The following is a 23,664-nucleotide window of genomic DNA, read 5'->3' as shown; positions in this document are numbered from 1 at the left end:
GCAGCGGCGACTTCGATCGGTTGTAAGCACGCACGCCATTCAGGGGCTTTTGCACCGCCTCTTAGTCCCCGCAAAGGAGCCATGCCAAGATCATATGTGCCTATTGATTCCAAATCTTTTGCACTGCTTTCTTAGCCTCTGCTAGAGGAGCATTGCAGCAATGGATGGTCTTCGGCGACGACGTTAGATCGTAGGTAACAGTGCAAGATCCTCGGTACTACTTTCTATCCTCTACCAGAGGAGTAATCACTACAGCAATAAGTGGTAACCATAATTAACGGCGAATTTATACGGTTGCGCTTGAGATCACAGATGAAAAGGTGTCGAGCTCATCACAAAGGATAGGGGTTTGGGTGTGACATTCTTGTTTAAGCATAACTCATTGCCAAAATTCCCGCCCATGATGTGATCGTATTCATTAAACGCCGCAGTCCCCCACCTTCTAAGGCCAACCGTCAAGAGCTCCCGTGAAACACGCATAAAAGATTTTAAGGTAGTTTCTCAGCTGCCTTCTCCTCAGAGACGGGACTGTCTTGACCGATCTCGTTCTCAACAGCCTCAGCCGTCTTGATTGCGCGCTGGTCGTCTTCGAACACTGCAGGTGACAAATCAGTAACTACTAACAACAAAATGCCGAGCCAAGGACTTACGGAATGCGAGTTCCTCTAGAGTACGGCCCGATGTCTCAGGCCAGAGGAAGTATATAAGTATACCCTCGATGAGAATCCAGACTGAGTATACGATTAAGAACTTCCAGCCGATGCCGTTTACGGGGTCAAGGCCGACAGGATTGACGTTTGTGCCGAAGAACTAGTTTATCGTCAGCGATTATATCTCACATTTGTCGTAGGGGTAATCCTAGACTTACCTGTGCCGCTTTCCCGAAGAATTGGAAGACCGTGATACCGCGTGCTCTCATGGCGTAAGGGAATACCTCAACCAAGTAAGCTATGAGTGAAAGTCAGCGCTGCCACAAACATATATCGAATTAGATCGCTCACTATATGTTAGGGCATTGAAGCCGATGTTATAACCGGGTTGGTAGAAATATATCCAGAATAATGTTAGTTTTGCAGCGGCATCGTTGTGCCTCTCCACCGCTACGGCTGCCGAGGCGGTCCAACCAACATAGGCCACTAGGCACCAGGAGATAGCAAAAAGATACATCGTGCGCCGTTTGAACCGCATAATGATCAGTGCCGTTACGACAGCGCACACGAGACCCCAGACCTGGTTACCGATATTGTATTTCGCGGCGAACTGAGGGTCCGTGAAGCCCACGAGAGCAAGAATATCTCCGAGGTAATATGATATCACGACGTTCCCTGATAACTGGGTCATGATACCCACCAGTGATCCGATCAGGAGGCGACGTCGGTTTCCCGCGGTGCTGACCATGTCATACCAGGATCGCTTCGAGTGCTCCAGCTCGATGGCTATCGTTGTTTTGATCTCTGCCATTTCGGCCTTAGCGAATTCGGAATTCTCGTCTCCTTCAGCATGATACTTGACGAGTATCTTGAAGGCTTCTTCATGCCTGTCCTTGCTGATGAGATATCTGGGACTCTCTGGGATGAGGCTATAGGCGGCAATTAGCGGTTACAATTGGGGTTTGACCAAATTTAGGCACTTACAAGATAAAAATGACTTGTAACAATGATGGAGTTAGTTGTAGGATTGAAGGAAGCCTGTCTATTGTGAGTACAGATCAAGGAAGCGAACAGGGAGGCGCTTTACCTCCAAGACCTATGTTTAGAGCATGTTAACGGATGGCACCAACTTAAGCTAGTTTAACTCAACATACCAATCTGATGGGATCAATTGTGTTCCATACGTTACACCAGAAGCAATGATAGCACCGATAAAGTAAGCAGCATTGAATAGCGATGTCAAGACGGCACGTTCCTTCGGGTACGCAAGTTCTCCAATAAGACTTGAGCCGGCAACGATGGCATAAGGAAGTCCGAATCCAATGATTAGCCGAGCGATGATGTACATGGGTGCTATAAGAGGGTTAGCAGAGCAATAATAAGTCTATGTGTCTGCCATCTATCAACACCAACTCACCATTCTGCGCAAAGCCTTGAATGAGAGACCCGATGATCATGATTATACTCCCCGTCATGACGCACCATCTTCGACCAAAGGTATCGTTGACAAGAGGAATAAAGGGCAATCCGATGACTGCGCCCAGTGGAAGCGCAGACGCCAGAATTCCCTTATAACCTCCTGTTGGATGTCCAAAGACTTTTATCACCGATAATTAGTATCTTGCTTGTTCAAATGGCCGGCATGGAGTAAGGGGAGCGACGTACAATCATACCAGGCAGGCACCAGCTGGACGGCGTTGATGATCTGCGAGTCGAAACCGGAGGTCGTCTCGATGCCCATGAGACATGGAAACAGCAGGAAGTATAGATTGCGGAGATTTCGCTTGCGATACCAGGGGACCGGGTCCTCCACCGCCATGCGGTGGACGCGATTGTCCGCTTGAACGGTGGCGCCCACCATCTTGTCAGAGCCAGTCACACCGTTGACAGATCCGAGTTTCAGCTTCTAGAAACAGGATTTTCTTCCTGCGTAGAAAATAACGACTCCCGGCAAGCAGGCTCGAGGCGAGAAGCCAAGAGGGACGGGCTTTCCGCGTTCATATACCTACATGCCCCTACATCGCACGTTGGCAGGAACTGACCTGCCCCGCGTTCTACCCCGGCCCCGGTTGTAATTCGGAGGCTCTCGGCGGGTAATCAGATAATAGAGATGGGATGTTCTGTCCTAAAGAAATGGTGTGGTTCTTTGTTGGGTTCCGCTTAGGCATGTGGACTCAATTTAGCCGGAACGCCTGATCCGTCTTACCGTTTTCGAAGCTGAGGGTAAAGTCGTATTGGATCCTTTCCTGTAACCATACAGGCCTAATGAGTCGTATAGCTAACTGCTATACACATAGAAACCCTGGCTCTATTGGAGGGACAACTCTGTGGAGTGAGTGTCTTTGAGCGGCTCAATTTACCGTTTGGATGAGCGGATATATGCGTATTAACGACTGAGCAGTCGCCAGACTTATTAAAATCGTGTAACAACCCTACCAGTTTTCGTGATCTACCTACTCACTATCGAGTAAATCTCTCAAGTTAGCTACCAAATGCCTTGACCTTTACGCCAGTTCGGCTGCTCCGTGAAGTCCCTGGGTGATCGCTCTAGGCATAAGAGGCCAACATGGGTATCGCCCCATCATGCAAGTCGGCAAGCCTATCTATCTCCCGGTCAGTAGTTCTCTCATGTCTCCTGCGATCTCGTTGACAAGTAGGCGTGTTATATCCAATAGATTAGCATGCACGAGCAAAGTCTGAATGACAGCCTGCATCGTCGACCAGGCTGGTCGAAAGCTCGAGGTAGTAGCAGAAGGCGGCAGCAAATTCGAATCATCTGCCAACGTGGTTACTAGCTAGTTCGACTGACGATCAAAAGAATATCTAGAGACGTTAATTGGCGAAAGCAGATGAAGACTAGGCAGCTGATTGAGACGGCACTACATTGGACGAACTGCCTGAGAAGAAACATTCTCGCTTTTAGTCAGGCATGTCTAACCTAATTGCTGCCCAAGCATTTTATTTACTGCAAGCTGATTAGTGAGGACTCTTGTTCGCGCTGGTTCGAGGGCTGCCATGCTCTATTGCTGCGGTCTCTCTGCGAATGGGGAGATTGTGGACTCTCTGCATCTTCATGGCATTGTGTCCGGGCTCGCCAAAACAATCATGTCTTCATTTCGACGTTCCGCGAGCTAATAAACTGATCAAAATATGCCAATCTGGCGATCGAGAGGTCGTTCCGGTCTCCTCAGTACTGTGCCGCATGCATGCTTGAGGCTTTAAATCATTGTCTCTATGGAGGAGCTACATGTTATTGGTAATAATGAGGTTATTGTTGTACACCCAAGTATAAGTAAGATGCTGATGCTTGGCCTAACCCCTGTAAGTCTTACACGGGTTAGGTCCCGAACAGCCGAGAAATGTAGCACTCTCTTCAAAAGCCAGTAGGTTACGTACCAGGCAGAGGCGGGGTCTAGCGAAACCCCAAGACATCGAACATTTATGGTATTGAATGGCATTATAGATTCTGGTGGAGCTGAGAATTTGTCAAAATTGTTGAACCACTCTACCGGGTCCGGTCAACGAAGCGGTTGGTCTGCTCTCCAATCGCACACGCACGACAGCAACATGAGAGAAGGACGTATCGATCGTGATGACCTGCTCTTATGATTTTCGAGTTATTGCCGCCACAAAACAACTGAGCCGTTCTAACTTCAGGGCGCGATGGATGTTGTCAGATAGTAGTCGCCAACCAGGAGGAACGTCACAGAGACGAAAAAACCTTCGACTACTGAAATCACTGTAATTTCAATCGCTATGAAAACCAGACCCGTTTACATGTCATTCGAAATCCCGAAGTTTGAACACCAAATTCTCATCAACGTCATATCCCATTCCGTCATCCGATCGACAATATCTGTGCATCCCCGGAAAGCGATCTGTCGCTCGGCGTCAACTTCGGGGTTGACTTCGAGGTCAATAACGGTGCAACCATCACATCTGGCGCCGCGCGCCTCTTCGAGTTAGCGCCCATGTCATCCAACTGAAGACCACCATCTAGAGCAACCCCAGCCAGATCAGCCTGCCGCCTGCCACGCGCAGACTCCCACGAAGCTCCCACATCTGGCGCAATGATTGGTCCTTTTTTGCGCCACCTCCGCGGTACGAAGGTATCGTACATAATTTTTCGAAAGTCTCTAGTGAGGCCGAAGACGATCCATATTGCTAGACCAGGCGTTACACCGAATATGTAACCGATGATATTCGATCTGGCTCGTTCAGCACTTAAGTCCGGCGCATTCGCTTTGGCATCTCGTGCTACGTCATCAGCCTGGGGTAAGTGTGTGATAACGTTTGCTAGAATAAAGCCTCTATGCAAACATTAGTGATTTGGTGCAAAGGACCTCTGCTGTGTATATTTATGAGAGCAGCTTACGAAATGAGAACTACTGCAATCGACAACCGGACGACCACCCAGTTGTCATCGAAAATTGTTCCCTGTGATGAGTAAACTGGGGCAATTGTAGTAGGTTCTTTGGACCCAGAACTGTTGTTACTGCTATTACTCGTATTACTGTTGCTATTTCTGAGCCGTGACCAGATGCCACAGCTATCGTTTGCCTCGACGCGTTTCCAGGCAAGTTTAGCCTGAATATACTGACGAACGATGAGAGCAAGTAATATGATGCTGATAGCACTACTCAAGACAGCTGTATAAGGTTAGAGTATGTCCAAGGTAGTGCAAAGGAATAGTCGGCATCAAGGAGCAAGCTTTGCTTACATTGTGTGTTTGCTACAACCATGTACACAACAAAACTACTTTGAACGGCAGGAGTTTGAAGCAAGCCGATAGCGATAGCAGCCAGAATAACTGGTGCGACTCTACCAACCACGGCGTAAAAACGCCGTTTATTCCGTCTCCTCGTCCCAAAGTCGAACATCTTTGCTGTTACTTGGATGCAGCTAGTAATTACATTAGCAAAGCCGGGGCGTTTGATAGGACTCACAAGACTTACTAGGCTAGAAGATAGCTTGATTCCACGATATAGCAAAATAAGCCTATCGAGCCAGTCCGTATTAGCCAAGTAGACAGACCGGAGACACAGTCTACCGATAGCCATAAGCAGTTTTGACCTACGTATAATCGCCAGAACCCGCTGGAAGCCAAAGTTGCCATTGTTGAAGATGACGTCGGCATTCTTGTAGTTCGCCTTTATATAGTACAATTGCGCCCAAAGGAGATCATTCCATAAACTAGGAGGCATGGGTCAGCAGCTTAGGGGCTTATATCACGATCTCTAACACGTACGTATAATTGTATATCTGCTGAATGATGCTACTGATTGTGCACAAGAGGGCGAAGTACCCCACTAGTGTTATATCTACAGAAAAGGAGGATTCTGTCAGTCGGTATTGTTCCCGTTCGGGGTTTAAAGAAATAGACAGAGAACATACAACCTAACCGCTCGTGGCTTATCCAATAGAGCCATAACAAGAGGATGTTGGTAAACAAGCAAATAAAGGTGAAGATCAATACTCCGACAGCATCTCCAAGCGTGCCATCAGGCAGCTGAGACATATCTTGGGGTTCCCAAGCGAGGGTACCACTATCGGGTAATAAGCGTAGATAGATGATACGTATACGTAGCTACGCTTGCCGTCAGCTCAACCATGCTTGAGAGCCATACTATGCGCGCATGCTAGGTGCGGTGAGAAAATGAATCAGAAGGTTTGCTCGGAGACCCTCTCAACGGCAGAGGACGCGGAACGACCTTCCAGTCAGCGTTGATTGATTCCTGGATGCGCGCCGCTCGTACTTCGTATGCTGTTCCAGGGTACGGGAGCGAGGTTGCAGCCAACAGGACAATGCCAAGATGCCGGGACATTTGTATGTTCGGCTGTTGGCAAATAGACGTGGAGAAGAGGCACATCTGTCTGGTTCTCTGCTACGCTGGCAGGGATCTGGCGGCAGGCCCCGACACCATCATACCAAGCATTATTCGAAGACAATGCTATGGTATCATCCATGTTGTAGAGGTGCGACATGATGTATGGTAACGTGCGTGCGTCAACAGGCGCACCTCATTTGCCAATTCTTTGTGTAGTGGTTCATTCTCGATGTTCGTGCCACCGTATGTAGGCACGTCGAGGCGCCGTCACGCTAACACCCCGCGTTAGTGCTGCGCAGACCGCCCGATCCGATCTAGGTACTGGACTGATTCGACTTCGTGTCTACGAATTCTCGTTTTCGGCGGATTAGTAATATTCAAACACACCAACTTCACGACAACTTCTATCATCATCGTGCGCAAGGCTAGGTAGAGGAGAGATGTCTACCTGGCATCTACTGTGGTAGAGTACCAGAACAGTCATCTATATTCTTGTAAGACAAGGGTGAGTAAGAATGGAGGGTCAGCCTACGAGTTCCCACCCTTCCCCTCGGTACACCACGGGACCTCAATAGGTATTGTGAAGCGAGAAAAGTGATTGTATTACCACAGCTCGTTATAAGAGGTGAAACGCAAAAAGCAAGGGAGGCGAGAAGGCCAATAAGCAATCAGTGATGAGGATCTTGACCGCCTAAAAAAGCAATGCCAAAATCACTCGGGTCTAACTATATTCAGCTGCTTGTCGACAGCACTTATACACCCAGTATATCCGTACTTCGTATAGGCATATACTACCAATAGCATAATATGTATAGTGATGAGGTGGTCCTACAGCTTAGAATCCTCAGATATGGTGAGCATACATAGTAGTCCCAGGAAGTATTCTGGGCATAGTGGTGTACAATTGCTCGTACCTGAGGGGTTTTCAAGACTATAACGTAGAATATTATGAGTGAGACTGTCAAGTAAGAGGTGTGGCAGCGGTGTGCGCTGCGATGATGGGGTTGGATGGGTATATGCTGTTGGTCAATGAAATCAAGTGCGTCGCATCGTCCCAACGGCTAGGAGGCAATGCACACAATTTGAATTGAAATCTCACGCAAAATGCCTCAAAATGTCATATGCATTCAATTATTATTGACAGTCAGAGATAGTAACTGAAGCTGATGTACTGTGTGTAATACATCAGTCTATTTTAAACCCCTACCAGCAGGATGGCACTCCATATACTACTATATACTACTATATACAGGTATGCTTTATATATCAGTGCAGGTGATATCATCTATAAAAGGTAGAACAAGTTCGTGAGATGGGAGTCTCATAACTTGTCTAAGTATCTATCAGGTTGCTGTAACAAAGTTGGGTTACGGTAGTCTATACCAATGCCATTCCATTCCATACCGTCATCATAAGGAGAGAGCACTGTCTCTATCGACGTAAGATGCACATACCAAGGTCATAACTTCGTGAGAGTTGATATAAGAGAGGCGTTCATGCACTTTCGGTTGGTGTGTCTTCTGTGGTAGGAGTTTTTGGTTTGTTGGCTCCAAAGATGAAAACAGCCAGTGCAGCAGAGGCAGCCCACTACAGCATTCAAGGTTAGTCGCAATAACAAGTAAAGTTCTGAGTGTGGTAAGTTGTATCAATATTTCGACAGGTATCGCCGAAGGAAGTAAACGAAGAGCATTGGCGCCTCTCCACGTAGACGGGGAAAAAGTGACAGATTGAAAATTACTCACTAAACCGAAGTTCCACGTAAGTGTGCCCCAACCAGCAGAGTCAACGACATAGCCAGCCCAGATAGGACCAATTATGCCACCCAATGCAAACGCCATGTTGAACAGCCCGTAGGCAAGGCCGTAGACACCCTTCTCCCCAAAGATTCCAGGGTTCTCAGCCTCTTTAGCCTCTATAACATAGCTGATTTCCGCCATCAGAGGGGTCATAGAGAACGGAAGCGTAGCTCCAGCAAGAGCAAGCAGAACTGCTAGGAGCACTTTGTGTCCGATGTTGTTCTCCGTGACAAACCGAAGAGAGATCAACACAGGGATAGTTGCGACAAAACCTGCGAATGATGGCCATTTGGCGCCATACCTATCGGATAGCCAGCCTGCTAAGGGTGCAATGAATCCTGGGATGAAAAGAGCAAGGAAGAGGACCGCAACAGCCGTTGCGTTCCATTCAAACAATCCTCGGACGAAAAGGGCCAAGACAGCATCAAAGCCTAGTCTGAGGAAAATGTGAGCGAGACATCTTAATAGTTGAGAGACGCCGATAACTTACAGAATGCCTGACTCGACCAGGATACCGTACAGAGCTACCAGGAGTCTTGGCGATTTTAGGAGTTCAATCAGTGGACGAAGTCTGTTCTTTTTCTTATCCCCCTTTTCATCACTGCTCTGATCATCGGACTGGCTGGCTCGCGGCTCTGCAGTTGTTATCCCTGTTTCTGTCTCGGTTGGGATTGTAGAGCTTTTGGGAGGCTCCTCAGCCGAGCTATCCCCTTGGGTGTTCTTTTCCACGTCGCTCTGGGAAGTAGTTTCGGCTTCGGGATCCTTGATCCACTGCCGCGCAATCTTCTTCTCAATCATGACAAGACGCAGCACAATGTCCAACCCCACAACGCCAAAAGCAACATAGTAGACGGCTACATATCCGACATTATTGTAGAGCACGCCGCCAATTATGGGAGCAAGGAGGAGGGCAACGCTCATTGAGGTGCTAACATATCCCATCGCCACACCAACGGAGCTTCCCACCGTGTCCACGAGTAGTGCACAGCCTACACTCCATACGACGGCAGCACTCAGCCCTTGCAGCAATCTACCTACGATGAAGAGCCCGACGGAGTTTCCAAAAGCTAGCAAAAAGGTCGCACCCGCGAGAGCCGCCAGACCTAGGAGTAACGGCCATCTCCTCGAAGACGTATGGTCTGCATAAATGCCAGAAGCCGGGCTTCCAATGAACAAAGCCGCGCTGTAAGCTGCCAGGAGGATAGAAACCCAGGTTTGGACATCGTCCTCGGCAACGCCAGCTTGGGTTGACAAGGCAAAAGGAAGCACGGGCACGATCAACGCATAGAAGAAGATATCAGTGAAGATAGCCAGGTTCACTAGACGAGTGTGAGCATTTGTCAAGTTTCATGAAGCACAGTACACCGGGTACACCGAGTAGCCGGCCTGACGAACATACCAGTTGCCACTATCAGGAAGGTTGAAGAGCGGAAGGCGAGGAAACGAGGAGGCTTGCCGGGCGTCTCCGCCTTTGTCCTGGAGAAAAGCTGCTTTACATGTTGGAAGGGCGCCATGGCTCAAAAATCCCTGAGATCAACACAGCGGATACGGGAATCGAAGAGATATCCTCTTGACTGTGGGTTTCAAGAAGGTTAAAAGGTCTGGGGGAAACATTGGAAAGAGAGAGACAAAGACTGAGAGAATCGGAATTTGTCAAATCTGATCTCGTCAGAACTGGCCCCGCTGCCGACACTAGGGAAGTAATACACGCCGGTCAACACATCTGCATGTTCTTCGGTCTCCGGAGGTGAGTATTTGAGTTGGTAGTCTTTTACTGGGTACCTAAGGTTCGGATGCCCGCGGTGACCGGCTGTTGTCATCGGCCAAGAGTTCTTAGCCGCCTAGTCCACATCTGAGTGTGTTTTAGATGCGGCGCCGAGCTCGGTAGTCAGGTTAGGCGAGATGCCGTTAAACGGTCATGGAAATAAGTATGGTCATAAGAACTCAGCTAGACTAGGTACATGGACGTAGATTAACCCGCAACGGAAAGTCTACAATGCCCTCATGTTTTGCTCGCCCTCGCCCACGAGTTGGAGTAAGTTCCATCAGGCTATGTCACGTTGTTCTCTATTTCATCATGTAAGGATTCTGCTTTGTATCTCTGACAAGGGCTGAAAGAAGCTACATTTTTAGCGTTTTCCTTGGTGTTTGACACAGATGAGCCGAGCTCCTGGCAGCTGCCCGAATTGATCCTAACAGCTGCTCATCTGTCGCAGTATTTGTTATCGGCATCGGGCCCCACCTCTCGTCTCCACTGAAATTTTGGTAGCTTGGTCAGACTCGGTTTCCTATCCTGCAGCTGTCTGCTTGATTTGTAGGAATTTTATCAAATCGATATCTTGTACGCTTTGACAACCTTTTCGTGGCTTGCTTCAGTTAGACTATCTGGATTCTACGCGTTCAGGCAGCTCAGGCAAAGATGCCCGAGACTTCGACGTCCTCCGAGGACTTCTCTACCTTAGCAGTCTCGATACCACCGCTACCATCTTACCCTGTCCAAGCGACGCATTACATATATTTGCGACGAAATGCCCCCAAAATAGCGACGCCAGATGACTCGCGAAGCTTATACTTGGCCAATGTCCCCGTCGATAGCACCGAAGCACATTTCCGCGCCTTGTTCTCTAGTCTAGTGGGAGCCGGCCGATTCGAGAGTATCGCCTTCGAACAGGATAGAAAAAGTGCGAAGATCTCACATGAACCGGCGCAGGCTGAGAGGCTAGCTAGGCACCACAAAAAGAGGAAACGAGAAGATGAAGAGATACAACACCAAAAGGAGGAAGCTGCTGCTGAGCTCCCAGATACATGGACCCGAGAATTGCATCGCAGCGGGAGCTCCGCAGTCGCTTTGCTTGCCGACGAGAAAAGTGTCGATCTTGTGCTAAAGGCTGTCATTAAGCTCAAGAAAACGAAGAAATATCCTGTTTGGGGAGAAGGTGTGAAAGGTGTTCCAGCGCTCGGCGCGCAATGGTTAAAGACACACAATAAGCTCTCCTATCCAGGGAACGACGTTGTGCAAGCTGTGGTGGACGCATATTTCACCGTCTTCAACAGAAAGGAAGAGGAGGCACAACAGCTGGCCAAGAGACTCCGCAACGAGCCAGACGAGGATGGCTTCGTCATGGTCACTCGCGGTGGTCGCAGCGCGCCAGCGCGACGGGACGAGGCAGAGGAGGCTAAGCAGAAGATGCTCGACCGCGAGCAGAAGAAGAAGGACGAGACGCAGAATTTCTACCGATTCCAACTGCGCGAAAAGCGAAAGGCGGAACAGATGAATCTTCTGAAAAAGTTCGACGAGGACAGGAAAAAGGTTATGGCCATGAAGGAGAAGCGTGGAAAGTTCCGACCCGAAGCGTAATCACTTATTTAAGCAAATGGCGGAGTTTGTGTCTACCAGACTATCATCTCTGGCTTCTGGCATGAGCATGAGTATGGGGCGCACTGGGATAATTGAGGACTACACTGAAGCTTCCTAAGGTAAGAAAATGCACAGCTACATGAGTCTTTTTTTTTTTTTCTTGCTCTGATGACGCACGCGGGGCCAGCGAATGCCGTTGAGTCTGGATATCCAGGTCTTCGATGGCATGTGCCGAAAAAAACCGCGTATCTATACAATCTTCTCAATTCTTCTGACACGGCTCCTTGTCCCCTGCTTCTGTTCCTTCCCCATGGTCTTTACTCTCAGCTGACTTTGTGACAAGTGCCGGGCTGAGCGAGGCAACTTGGTGTGAGATAGACGACACAATGCTTCGGCACCCCTGACTCTGTATTGGGCTTATCGCCGACCCACTATCCAGCTCAACTGGTGTTGGCTTCCCGGGACCTTGGCCACGGGTTTCATCTGTAGGAAGTTGGCTAGGAGTTGCTGGTGAACTCATTTCAGTTCTCCATGCATTCCCTAGCCAAGTGCCTCGATTATCAGGCAACACCGTGCCCATTCCACCAGGTCTATTTTGTCGTTGACGGAGCCGTCTGTAAGCATAGATTGACGCCACGGCAAAACCAAGAAAAGCGACAGCTGCGACAACTATGCCAGCAATTACCCCGTGATTCAATAATATGCCTTCAGACTTGTCACTATCTTCTGGTGCAGGTGAACTGCTCTCCAGCATTGTTGATGCCAACGGTACCGATGTCGTACTAGTTGAAGGCCCTGCCCATCCATACTTCGCTATGGATGATTTTCTACTGCTCACTTCCGAAGGGAAAAGTGGTAGGTCAGCGAGTTCCCAGGCAGCCAGTATGGCAGTATGCCATGCAGTTACTGAGGAGACTAGGACAAAATCATTATGGTCGGACGCTGTAGGGGCCGAGAGGACCATAGTTGTCGTCGAAACTAGCGAGTAACAGGAATGGATTTCCCAGACGGTGAACCCACTGTCAGCAGGAAATATTTTATTAGTAAATCATCCACCAGTATTAGGCTTATGTTGTTGAAATTCCTGGCCGTCAGCCATCATACGTGCCTTTGGCAACAAATATCCACCCTCGTTGTGTCAGTTCCACCTATGTCAACTAAAGTCATCGCGATATCCATATTGTGCGGGCAAGCTGCTGGACTATAGAAAGTGGCAGACAAATCCGGGAATGGTTGACATGATTGATATAGCGCGTCCTCAGAACCGCTGTAGATATCCCTAATAAGGTCGAATCCTTCTGTCTCTGTCACGTAGTATCGACCCTGACAACGTGTTGGAGGCGTAAATATCGTAGTCAAGGGGGGGAGAAAGAGCGGAAACGCAGCAGTCGACGGGGTAATATCAAAAGTATCCGTGATCGTCGTCGGTTCGACCGAATCTTCCCCAGATGGTGACATAGGGGTGGATGTCACAAAATCCATCTCTATCTTTGGTGCCATGGCCGGCGCGGTAATAGTCTTCGAGTCTAATGTTCTTCTACCAATTCCGTACGTATATTTAGGAGGAGATGGGTCGAGAGTACTGGAACATGCCAGACCAAGCCGGACCGTCTAAGCATTCCTGACATTGAGGAAGACAATATCTGCATATACTGACTCTAATATATCAGTTCCCCTCTTCTTAGCCTCAAACTGCCGTGCGACATGGTGTACGACAGCCGTTTTCGTGTCCCATCGACCACAGGCAACTCTCCGATAGGAGACGGCTGTGTTCCCATGAATAATCCAAAATCTCGACGATGCATGAGAAAAGACCAATTTAAAAATCCTTAGGTTTCTGCCCATTTTCTCGTAGTTCATATATAAGCCATAGAGACTAAGACCAAAGATGCTATGAATATACAAAAAGGGATTTTTAAACAGAGAAAAAGACGCCGAACAACGTTCACACCATAGGACAAGTCCTTCTGTCGTACTACAACCCCCGCCCATGAACTGGATTGAATTGGATGGGACGCCGCTTTTGAGGATTCGTGCTTCATGTAGCGGGACACTCGTATCCCATCTCTTCCTCCTATTCTTTCGTTCTGAGTGGACGGTAATGTAGTATCTGGGCAGAGCAATATCAAATAGTTGACACAAGTGCGCCCCGAGCATGTCACCCCGAGACAAGGGGCTGGCTGTCTCGGACTCGAGACGACGCAGCCTTACAGGAGCGCCCATCTGTTTTATTTAGATTAACCGCAATAGCAGAAGACGAACCTCCGCATCGTAAGTACAGCCTAGGTGCGATAGCGTTCAACTATTAATATAGAGGACTACTTACTATAGTGAAAAACGTCGTCCATTTTGTTACCTTTTGTCCAGATATGGCGTGCTTTTCAAGCCGGTTTTCGGACTGGCTCGCCGCGCGCTGCAGTGTCGTACTACATGCTGCTGTGCGCTGCGAAGAGGATATCATGTTCGCCGCTTAAGCCAACGGACGCCGGCAGATGGCATAGCCGCATGCTGCAAGCTTATCTCGGTACGGCTGGGGTTCCTTCTGTCCCAAATCACGGGTGCGAGGACCGTTTCCGGTTCGAGTCTGTCGTCGTGCGTGGTGTAGACGTCGCTGAATATAACAACGAAGGATTGGACTAGTTGAGGGAACGGGCTGTGTCGCTGTGGAAATGATGAACGAATTGACATCACTACATACTACCTACTCCAGTCTTATACTTAAGGGATTGCCATTTCACATGTCTGCAAAGAGATAGGTAGTCAGTCCGTGGCTAGAAGATTTATCGGTTACAGTACCCATCTGCACAGGTGTGAATTCTGTCATGAGTGGATTTTGCTGGGTAACCGATCACGCAGATTCCGCAACGCATCTCTCTACTTACAGTAGGTTCGTTACAAGGTCGCATCTATGAACGTACTGTAGATGCTATTATTCTGCAATGGCCTGCCTACCCACGTATCTCGCTCTATTACTCGCCATGTATCCACTGACTAAGGTACCTAGGCAGGCACTGGGTGACCCCACGATCATGCGAGACTAGAAAATGGTTATGGGATTTGGGATTGTGAAGCTAGACGGGTTCCGCTTTGGATCGATGATCAGAAAGATGCGAAGAAAACGCTGTGTATACTACAGCAGATACTCTGCCGATGGAGTGTAGCTACCGCGACGACTGATAGGTACCTGTCACTAGGTATGAGTAATCATGTCGTCGGTGCTTTATCGCTGCGAGCATCACGGTGCTCTCTGCAGGTTAGTGAGGTTGGTAGCCAAACAGATCCAAGACGACGGAAGTTTGCTGGGCCCGATAATTCATATCGCGTTGAATGTTCGTGCGCAGGACCTGTCTCTACGAGGTAGTATGATGTGTAGATGCATACTTATATCTTTATAGCATAACAATCTTATATTCGAGTTGGTATACCTGACTACAGATTATATGCAGCTATGCGATATTCTCCTATTCCACTTCCAGGATTTATATCTTACTTACATGGATGAAGGATGTTAAGCAAACTAACCATCTTCAGTGAAATTAAAGATCCATTCTCACATACTTAGCTAGTGTGCAAAGTGAGTGTTTCAGAGGCCAAGAGTCAAGTAGGTATTACCGATGCTAGCCTAGGTACCAGGTAATCTACCTAGGTAAGTAGTCGAGTAGGTAGGTAACTAGTATCTCGCCTAATGGAAAATACACAACCCAGCAATGCGTGGCTGTGGAGGACCCGGTATGTCCGGGAATTTGATGCGAATTCGATATCCACTATACTTAGTCGTGTCCCTACCTCGCCTACCTAGCTGTGGGAGGGAAGAGCAGTGTACATACTATGTAAATGGCCTGATGTTCGAGTGCGATCTCAACGCAAAGCGTCCGATCCAAGATGTCTTCCTCCTGTACATAGCTCGTCCACTAACTTGAATCTGGCTGGACTAAGCGAGGCGCGGTGATTGGACTATGTAAGTATGTACGTGCAGGTGTTTTTCTCCGTGCTACCGCACGTGTTATGTGTTATACTATAGTATGTAGGTATGTGTTGGGTATGTGTTATGCTGTTTCTGTGCTGTTTTGTAGGCACCTGGTCAACATGCAAATACTTAAGCACCTTGACGAGTAGTAGACATCTTTTTGTCATGCATAGTAGACCTACATGCGGTCATCTAGCACAAATAAATGTCCAATCCAAGCAATCATTCACCACACCACTAGTCGCTGGAGGAGGACCTATATTACCCAGTGCGGCTGTGGTGTGCGGAGGTGTGTACAGTACTATGTATGATGTGCGGCTGTGAAGTACTCACGAAGTAGGTAAAATCAATCCGTGTACACAACTTGCCTCGCTCGCAGTGACGATGTGGATTCCACGCCCAGCGCAAAGTCCATGTTCCACAAAGTCTAGACCATCCCCAGCTTCAGCCAGACTCGCGAAACTCCCAGTTCGAGATGCCAAGCCCGCGTTAGTTCCTTATGCCAAGGACATGGCCAGCTCGTTCGCTTCACCACTTCACAAATTGCCATCGGATTGGCACTGTACTACCTGGTCAGACCTTGGTGTTAGCCTACGGTACTGAATCCTAATATAGTAAATACGGTGGTCTGTACGAGAAGTCCTCCGAGGAGGGAGAAAAAAAAAAAAAGTTGCTACGGAGCACTGAGCATACGAGATTCGCAACAAGTATCATCGCGAAACCTTCTGTATGCGTGTAGCCTAGAGCCAGAAGGGCTGCAAGTCCATAACTTGATAAGTATACCGTATTACCTACATAACACCTCATCCATCACTTCTGAACTACTGTATACTTAGGTATGTTATACAAGCGAGACCTACCTACTTTAGAGCGTCTCAACTCCAACTACCTAGGGTAATACCTTCCTTAGGTAGGGTTAGACGCAGGGTAAGGTGAGTAGGTATCTGCAGTGTTATATCTCTTCCATACAGTACCACAGTATGTAGCTGAGCAATAAGAGGCTATTCACCATTCAATCTAGATACTGTATTGTAGAGAGGGATGGGCGTACCTACTATCCAGGACTTGAAACAACTCGCCTGGCATCTCTCCCATTGCTCCGTGTTGATGAACCACGCAGCTGAGTAAGTATATGTAAGTCATGGAGATGCATACCTACCGTACCATACTTAGGTAGTAGACGCTTCCCTCTCGGAGCTTTTCATACCCCTGACACACATACGCCACCGTAGACACTTGGCCTTACTCGCTCAGACTATCCAAGTTCCCCATACCACGGAAGTTGGTGCGGGATATATGTCTGCATAGGTAGTGTGTACGACAGCTGGGAGTCCTGTGCTGATCCTGTGAGCCTGCAGGCTTTGCTTTGCGTGCTTGGTCGTATCGCTCGCCTCTGAATACCTACTTACATACGTAAAGAATATGTGGTCAGAGCCCGGCGAGGCAGGCCATGACATGTAGGTAATCGCATCGGTCTACCGTCTCACCCCAAAATTACCCGGCTAGTCATCGTTCTTCGTAGTCTCGCAGAAGTTTGGTCCCTCCTGTGCAATCCTGGCCATCCTGGCAATGCTAATCTGGAAACAGTAACCCTGCCGTGGTACAGTACAGCCTACGCCGCCCACTTTGCAGATGTGAGGAACTTAAGCTTCTGTCGATCCCTTCTTCGTCTTGCGCGCTCCCAGCCAAGTACATCGTAGTGGTTCTCGGTGTCCTCCCTTCGCATCACATCGCAGCGCAGCGCCGCATCCCATCACTACTTACATTGCACCTCATCTCTTGCTTAGAACTAGCCCAGCCAGTCTTTCTCTTTCTCTCTCTCTCTTTTCAATTGCCAGGTATCCACTGCTCTACGGACTGTGTCATTCGGGCCCATTCTTGTCATTACTGGTATACCGTTGAGATTCGCTTTCCATTGGTCCCTTCCGCGTGCTTCTTTCGTGGCGCCGAGTCGCACCTGGTCGCGACAACTGCGTTGGAACCATGCATATGCCGACGTCTCTTGACCATCCCCTTCCCCTGTAGGCCGGGAAACAATGAGGATCGCCATTCGTGAGCAGTTGGCCGCCCTAGTGCTGTTGGCTGTCTTGCTTGCTCTCACTATCGTGGCCGTTCCGACGTGGGTTTATGTCCACAGATTTGTAGTTAATGTCGAATCCGATGGCCTCGCCTTAACCGCTTCACTCAAAGCCGCCCAGATTGCCAACCAACTGGATCTCATCTCGACATCCTGTATTGGGATCGCGACGAGGCTGTTGGTTCAGGCTGGCTTTCTCAGCTTCTACCAGGGCAACCAGACCGACGCAAACTGGGTCTCGGCCGTACGCGATCTACAAACTGGCCTCAACTCTGGCGGTTCCCTGAATCTGCTACAAGCCAAATTATTCTCGCGAAACGAAACCGGAAATCCTAGCGGCCTTGCTAGTGTGACAGCCGATAACATCTCTGATATCCGGCTGCCATACAAGGCCCCTGATGGCTCCGATGTTTTCTTGGGGGACACGACATACGGTTACCCGCCGGTGCTCTATCCTAACATTACCTACTACAACAGCACAGATCCCGACCCCTTCGATCCGAACAACACCTTCGTTATAGCCCGACCTTTTCCCGACATACGCATTGATTCAGGAGTCGATGGTCTTGTACTAGGACCCCTCGTTATTAATCAGACATACGCTTTGGTTTCTTTAACAGTGCCCATTCGGTGGCTGCGGATGCGGAGTGCCGTGCTTGGCTACATGACTGTGGTTGCGGAAGCGACTACAATCCTCGATATTGTGCTCTCTCCGGAAGGTCTGGGTGAAACTGGAACGGTTCTGCTCATAGGACCTGCCACAGGCTGGAATCGCTTCAGCAAATATAATTTGCCTGCGAACTCGACTAGCCCCGCGGCTGCCAATTTCTCCAGTGTTGATGTACAATTTGTCTTCCCACCTAATGTCTCTGACGGAAAAACGAACAGGCATAGACAACACGATTTCGCATCTGGAACCTACAATGAACCGTTCAAGGTTACCGAGTACAATGCTGCATACAAGGCCTTTACGCACATTAATCGTGCGACTAATAATGCGAGTAGTATTCTTTCCACGACAAATGAACAAGGTGTAGCGGTGGCAGTTGGCTATGCGCGTCCCCCAACTACACTGGTCAACTGGACTCTTATTGTCGAGCAAGCTAGGTCGGAGGCTTTCATTCCCATCAACACACTGCAGCATATTCTGCTTGGTACAGTGTTTGGAACCACGGGAGTGGTGCTGTTATTTATTGTTCCCTGCGCCCATCTCAGTGTAAAACCAATCCGACGCTTGAAGGCTGCAACTGAGAAATCGATTGCCCCCCCGGGTTATGACGAAGCATATATGGATGATCCAGATTATGACGAAGATCACGCCACGTCCGGCCGAACTAGTAGTAAGATGTCACAGGGCATGTTCACGGGAATCAAGAGATGGTATAGGAAGAACCTAAAACCACGGCCTCCGCCATCAGAGCATCCTAGCGAGTCTCGCCGGCATGTTTTTAAGATCCCTGGCAAAGTACCTAACCGCAAGCACATCTTTACGGATGAACTAACAGAATTGACGACGACTTTCAACGAGATGAGCGACGAACTTTTGAGACAATATACTTCGATGGAGGACAAGGTTGCACAAAGAACACGAGAGCTCGAGGAAAGCAAAAAGGCGGCAGAGGCGGCTAATGAGAGCAAAACACTTTTCATTGCTAACATCTCGCATGAGCTGAAAACCCCACTGAACGGAATCCTAGGCATGGCCTCAGTGTGTATGGAAGAGGACGACTTAGGACGCATCAAGCAGTCGTTGAAAGTCCTTTATAAGTCAGGCGATTTGCTGTTTCACTTGTTAGAAGATCTCCTTAACTTTTCGAAGAACCAGATTGGTCACCAACTTAGCCTCGACGAGAAGGAATTTCGACTGGGTGATATCCGATCACAAATCCTTACGATTTTCGACAAGCAGGCCCGTGAAGGTCAGATTACGTTCTCTGTCGAATTCTTCGGTGCCGATGTTGTCGAACCAGACCACCAGAACGCTGAGCGCAATAGTTTTGAGGAGAAGCTTCCAGTCCTGGGTCCTCGTGGGGTTGGTCGATTGCAAGATATGTACCTCTGGGGCGATCAGCATAGAATTTTACAGGTGTTGATCAATCTTGTCAGCAACAGCTTGAAATTTACACCCGCTCAGGGAAGGGTGTCTGTCCGTATCAAGTGTATAGGCGAAGCTGAAGTGAGCGACGAGAGCAGGACCTCATCGTTCTCACGGAATTCACCGAGCCACCAGGGACGGGTTCAACACCGAGGTGGTTCCCTATCCAATGCCTCGGCAATATCTCGAGAGACACCTATACCTGGGACCGCTTTATCGATCAACCCCCTAGATCCAAAGATGGCACCGCACTTATTTTCCGCCGAACGTTCCCAAACCCCGCCACCAATACATGCAAAGCCATTCATGTTTGAATTTGAAGTAGAGGATACTGGCCCAGGTATTCCGGAACATATGAGAACAAGAGTATTCGAGCCATTTGTTCAAGGCGACCTTGGATTAAGTAAGAAATATGGTGGAACCGGGCTTGGTCTAAGTATCTGCCAACAGTTGGCCAACCTGATGGGTGGCGCTATAACAATGACAAGTACTCTTGGAATCGGTACCACTTTCACTATGCGCATCCCACTTAAGTACACCAAAGAGAGGTAAGACTGAGCATGATCGGAACCTCTATATTTACAACAACTGACACCAGACCTAGATCCTCAAGTACTGCTTCAAGTAGTGTCAAGTCACGACCAAACAGTATCATATCAGCTGAGGGTGATTTGAGGAGGAGTTCTTTACCACAGACAAGCGCAGAAGTGAAAGCAAGCGTCCTAGATCAGCAGCCCCGACTTGTTGGTTTAAGTCAGCCATTCTTCGCTGCAGTCCCGAAAGCTGGGAATAAGCCGACACCGGACGACCAAATGAAAGCCGCGGAAAAAGCACGTGCAGACAAAGGCGAAGGGAAGTTACGTGTGCTAGTTGCGGAAGATAATCCTACCAACATCGAGGTCGTCAGTCGCATGCTAAAACTGGAAGACGTATACGATGTTACCATCGCCAAGGACGGACAGGAAGCCTACGACTTGGTTAAGGCGAATATGGAGAATAAGACGGATTTTGACCTGATCTTCATGGATATCCAAATGCCCAACGTAGATGGGCTGCAGAGCACGCGCCTGATACGAGAAATTGGTTATTCTGCGCCCATTGTGGCATTGACCGCATTTTCTGACGAAAGCAATGTCAAGAATTGTATAGAGTCTGGCATGAATGAGTTTCTCAGCAAACCCATCCGCCGGCCGGCTCTTAAGCGGGTTCTTAAGAAGTTTGCAACGATCGTAGAGGAGCCAGAGCCCACCGCCACTTCAAGGAGGCCTACGCCCGAAAAAGGCAGCCCTGTCATCACGGCCCAGCCTGTCAACGGACGCGTTTCACCCGATCTTGTTAACGGGAAGGATGCTCTTGCTTCTAATGGATCGATTTCTCCTACACCGGCCTACTGATCCCCAGATATATCTTGACACAATTTCACATGACAGTCGACCACGCCAGCCTTTTACAGTATAACACACACTGACAACATAACATTACTTTAGCGCTATAATCGTTTACTTCTCACATACTTCGATTCTTCGCTTACGTGTTGTACTTCTACATCGCGACTGTAACCAACATTTTTAATCAATGGACTTATGACGATAATCATTCTCTTCCTTTTTTCCGATATTTCAGCTGCATTTCGGGAGTATACGTAGGGCAGGACAACAGAGTATGGAATTCCACCAACTGGTTTGCATGGCGTCTGGGCGGCTCAAAAGAAGAGATTTTCATGGCTTTATTTTACTATGGCTTTTAGTATATATCTGAAGCGACCTGGGAGGATGAGGTCGCCATTCTTCACCCTCATCGAGGGAACAGTGCCAGATTACACCGGAGAGGGAGAAAGCAGCTCCACGCATGAACGCCCGAGCCATAGAAGGTGAAAGTGCGGCGCGGCTATTACGCTGAACTTCAATTTTGTTTCAGGTTGAGATGTCTTATCGTCTCAAGTCTGTTCAATAGGTGTCATCTCTAGATAGGATACCCTTCAGAAGTCTACTCTATCCGAGTTCAGTTGACATGCCAGCCCACCAACTCGTATATATAGTTAATCACATAACTGCATCATGCGGATCAAGACTCTTTGACTCCTCTCCTTATAACTTTTGCTAGAAACCCGTGAACGCTATGCTAGCATTTGCAGTCACCTTAGCCTTGTCGGAAAAGAGCTGGCCGATCGGATAAGGTCGGCGGACCCGGCAAAGCGTTCACGCGGGGGCAAGTCTCCCCTCGGATCCGTTGTTCGGCATAGGCACTCGAGCTAAAAGCAATGGTAGTATTAGACTTCATTCCCGACCTCAGGTAAGAAGGACATTTTGGCGTCTAGATTAACTCCATACCATCACAAGTGCCACGTGAGTATAATAACTCTTCGTATCTGCCATTATTAGGGTTTCTTTTGATGGCCAGAGAACTTCTATGCCCACGAAATCCAACACCATCTCACAGCTAAGAGCAAGCCCATACATACACATTCACTTCCACCCCCTCATCAAACACCAGCTCACCCAAGGATATCCCCAGCAGAAGCCGCATGCTTCACTGCCAACTCATCGAAGGCAGGCTATCCAACCACAAACCCCTCTCTTCAAGCATCATCCCATTCCCTTCCCCCTCAACACACCGCACGCCTCGAAAATGCGCATCCCATACGTCCCCAACCCACCCCCGACCTCCACAGAAGAAGAAGCAGCAATCCTCTCCCGCATCGCCGCCCGCCGCGCGCCCCGCCCCCTACAACCCCTAGACCTCGCCCTCCTGCACTCCCCGCCGGTCGCAGACGGATGGAACGCGTTCCTAGGCGCCGTCCGCACGCGCACGCTCCTGTCGCCGCGCCTCCGCGAGCTCGCGATCTGCCGCGTCGCGGTGTGCAACGCGGCGTGGTACGAATGGGCCCATCACGCGCCCCTCGCGGCGGCCGCGGGGCTCGGGCCGCGCGCCCTGGAACTCGTGAAGAGGGAGCGTTGGGACGCGCTTGGTGACGAGGAGAAGAGCGCTGCTGAAGACGACGGCTTGGGACCCAGGGAGTGGGCTGTGCTCAGGTATACGGATGAGATGACGCGCGTGGTGCGCGTTGCGGATCATACGTTTGCGGCGCTTAGGGCTGTTTGCGATGAGAGGGAGGTTGTGGAGGTTACTGCCACGGTGAATCTTTTTTTTTCTTTTTCTCTCAACGTTGATTCTGGCTTCAATTTCTTTTTATCCTTTTATTTCAATTTCAATCTTAATATTTATTTATTTTGTTTTATTTATTTTTCACTTTCCCCCCTCTCTCCTTTCTTCCTCCTATTTTTCTTCTACACCTACTACGCTGATACTTTCACTTTCTTTCATTATCATCGCTCTATCTAACTTTCGCCAGGTCGCTGCTTATAACTGTGTCAGCCGATTCCTCGTGGCATTAGATGGTATGTTCGTCCCCAGCTTTAGCTGCTCGCCGCCCTATCGGAATCCGCAGGGCACGGATTTGCTAACGGCTCGACAGTGGGCGAGAGAAATGCCACAGGGCCGGACGATGTCCAGCACTAGGATGCCTTGTTGGTTTAAAAGCGGAATATATGTGTAGAATGCGAAGGCCGTGCGTCTTGTACATTCAGAAATTCAATACTAGAGTACAGGCATCTTGCTCAAGTGTTGGTCAGGTAGTAAAAAGACGCCTTTACACCAACATTTCTAGATTGGGGGAGAATTCAGTAATTTTTTTTTCTATATATGCATCGCACGATCATAAAGTCAAGCCTTCATCTTCCCGTCGATTCATGTATCCCATTCATCCAGCCATCCGTGCCTGTCAGCCTCTCCAAATGAGCCGTTTTCCTTTCCAATCCCCGGTTAGGCCCATTTTACACCATCGATGTGTTACACACTGTATCTAAAACCAGAAAACCCAAAACTAAAATACT

General features: G+C 48.9%; 8 protein-coding genes across 8 annotated transcripts; 3 read left to right on the top strand and 5 right to left on the bottom strand.

Annotated features, from left to right (window-relative positions):
- Window positions 1–488: 488 nt before the first annotated feature.
- F5B22DRAFT_641231 (general substrate transporter) lies at window positions 489–2,511 on the bottom strand (the record flags this gene model as incomplete). Its single annotated transcript, XM_047977961.1, has 9 exons — window positions 489–595; window positions 651–810; window positions 869–948; window positions 1,002–1,579; window positions 1,635–1,688; window positions 1,738–1,746; window positions 1,805–2,003; window positions 2,068–2,247; window positions 2,316–2,511. The coding sequence occupies 9 exons, from the start codon at window positions 2,509–2,511 to the stop codon at window positions 489–491; spliced, it is 1,563 nt and encodes a 520-aa protein (XP_047836652.1).
- Window positions 2,512–4,373: 1,862 nt separating this feature from the next.
- F5B22DRAFT_28671 (uncharacterized protein) lies at window positions 4,374–6,268 on the bottom strand. The gene is made up of 7 exons (XM_047970361.1): window positions 6,045–6,268; window positions 5,899–5,971; window positions 5,728–5,843; window positions 5,606–5,648; window positions 5,371–5,552; window positions 5,026–5,299; window positions 4,374–4,960 (listed from the first exon to the last, which is right to left on the bottom strand). Exons 1-7 carry the CDS (start codon window positions 6,166–6,168, stop codon window positions 4,489–4,491), a joined length of 1,284 nt encoding a protein of 427 aa, XP_047836651.1. The 5' UTR covers window positions 6,169–6,268; the 3' UTR covers window positions 4,374–4,488.
- A 1,704-nt stretch (window positions 6,269–7,972) lies between these two features.
- On the bottom strand, window positions 7,973–9,788 carry F5B22DRAFT_641229 (MFS transporter-like protein; the record flags this gene model as incomplete). Its single annotated transcript, XM_047977960.1, has 4 exons — window positions 7,973–8,065; window positions 8,221–8,710; window positions 8,765–9,593; window positions 9,674–9,788. 4 exons carry the CDS (start codon window positions 9,786–9,788, stop codon window positions 7,973–7,975), a joined length of 1,527 nt encoding a protein of 508 aa, XP_047836650.1.
- A 782-nt stretch (window positions 9,789–10,570) lies between these two features.
- F5B22DRAFT_28573 (ribosomal RNA-processing protein 7-domain-containing protein) lies at window positions 10,571–11,763 on the top strand. The gene has a single exon (XM_047970350.1). It carries the CDS (start codon window positions 10,694–10,696, stop codon window positions 11,630–11,632), a length of 939 nt encoding a protein of 312 aa, XP_047836649.1. The 5' UTR covers window positions 10,571–10,693; the 3' UTR covers window positions 11,633–11,763.
- F5B22DRAFT_28655 (uncharacterized protein) lies at window positions 11,757–13,310 on the bottom strand. Its single transcript, XM_047970358.1, has 2 exons — window positions 12,741–13,310; window positions 11,757–12,651 (listed from the first exon to the last, which is right to left on the bottom strand). Exons 1-2 carry the CDS (start codon window positions 13,130–13,132, stop codon window positions 11,895–11,897), a joined length of 1,149 nt encoding a protein of 382 aa, XP_047836648.1. The 5' UTR covers window positions 13,133–13,310; the 3' UTR covers window positions 11,757–11,894.
- On the bottom strand, window positions 12,920–14,530 carry F5B22DRAFT_28577 (uncharacterized protein). The gene is made up of 3 exons (XM_047970351.1): window positions 14,515–14,530; window positions 13,959–14,374; window positions 12,920–13,855 (listed from the first exon to the last, which is right to left on the bottom strand). The coding sequence occupies exons 2-3, from the start codon at window positions 14,091–14,093 to the stop codon at window positions 13,244–13,246; spliced, it is 747 nt and encodes a 248-aa protein (XP_047836647.1). The 5' UTR covers window positions 14,094–14,374; window positions 14,515–14,530; the 3' UTR covers window positions 12,920–13,243.
- A 2,818-nt stretch (window positions 14,531–17,348) lies between these two features.
- F5B22DRAFT_28093 (osmosensing histidine protein kinase SLN1) lies at window positions 17,349–21,868 on the top strand. The gene is made up of 2 exons (XM_047970286.1): window positions 17,349–20,319; window positions 20,376–21,868. Exons 1-2 carry the CDS (start codon window positions 17,636–17,638, stop codon window positions 21,163–21,165), a joined length of 3,474 nt encoding a protein of 1,157 aa, XP_047836646.1. The 5' UTR covers window positions 17,349–17,635; the 3' UTR covers window positions 21,166–21,868.
- F5B22DRAFT_28537 (AhpD-like protein) lies at window positions 21,681–23,479 on the top strand. Its single transcript, XM_047970336.1, has 4 exons — window positions 21,681–22,116; window positions 22,321–22,906; window positions 23,124–23,169; window positions 23,247–23,479. The coding sequence occupies exons 2-4, from the start codon at window positions 22,400–22,402 to the stop codon at window positions 23,288–23,290; spliced, it is 597 nt and encodes a 198-aa protein (XP_047836645.1). The 5' UTR covers window positions 21,681–22,116; window positions 22,321–22,399; the 3' UTR covers window positions 23,291–23,479.
- Window positions 23,480–23,664: the final 185 nt, after the last annotated feature.

Source organism: Xylaria bambusicola (assembly GCF_022495145.1).
Source record: "Xylaria bambusicola strain CBS 139988 unplaced genomic scaffold F5B22scaffold_1, whole genome shotgun sequence".
Taxonomy (NCBI): domain Eukaryota; kingdom Fungi; phylum Ascomycota; class Sordariomycetes; order Xylariales; family Xylariaceae; genus Xylaria; species Xylaria bambusicola.
The sequence above is the reverse complement of the archived record's forward strand: the minus strand, read 5'-3'. Positions and strand labels throughout refer to the sequence as shown.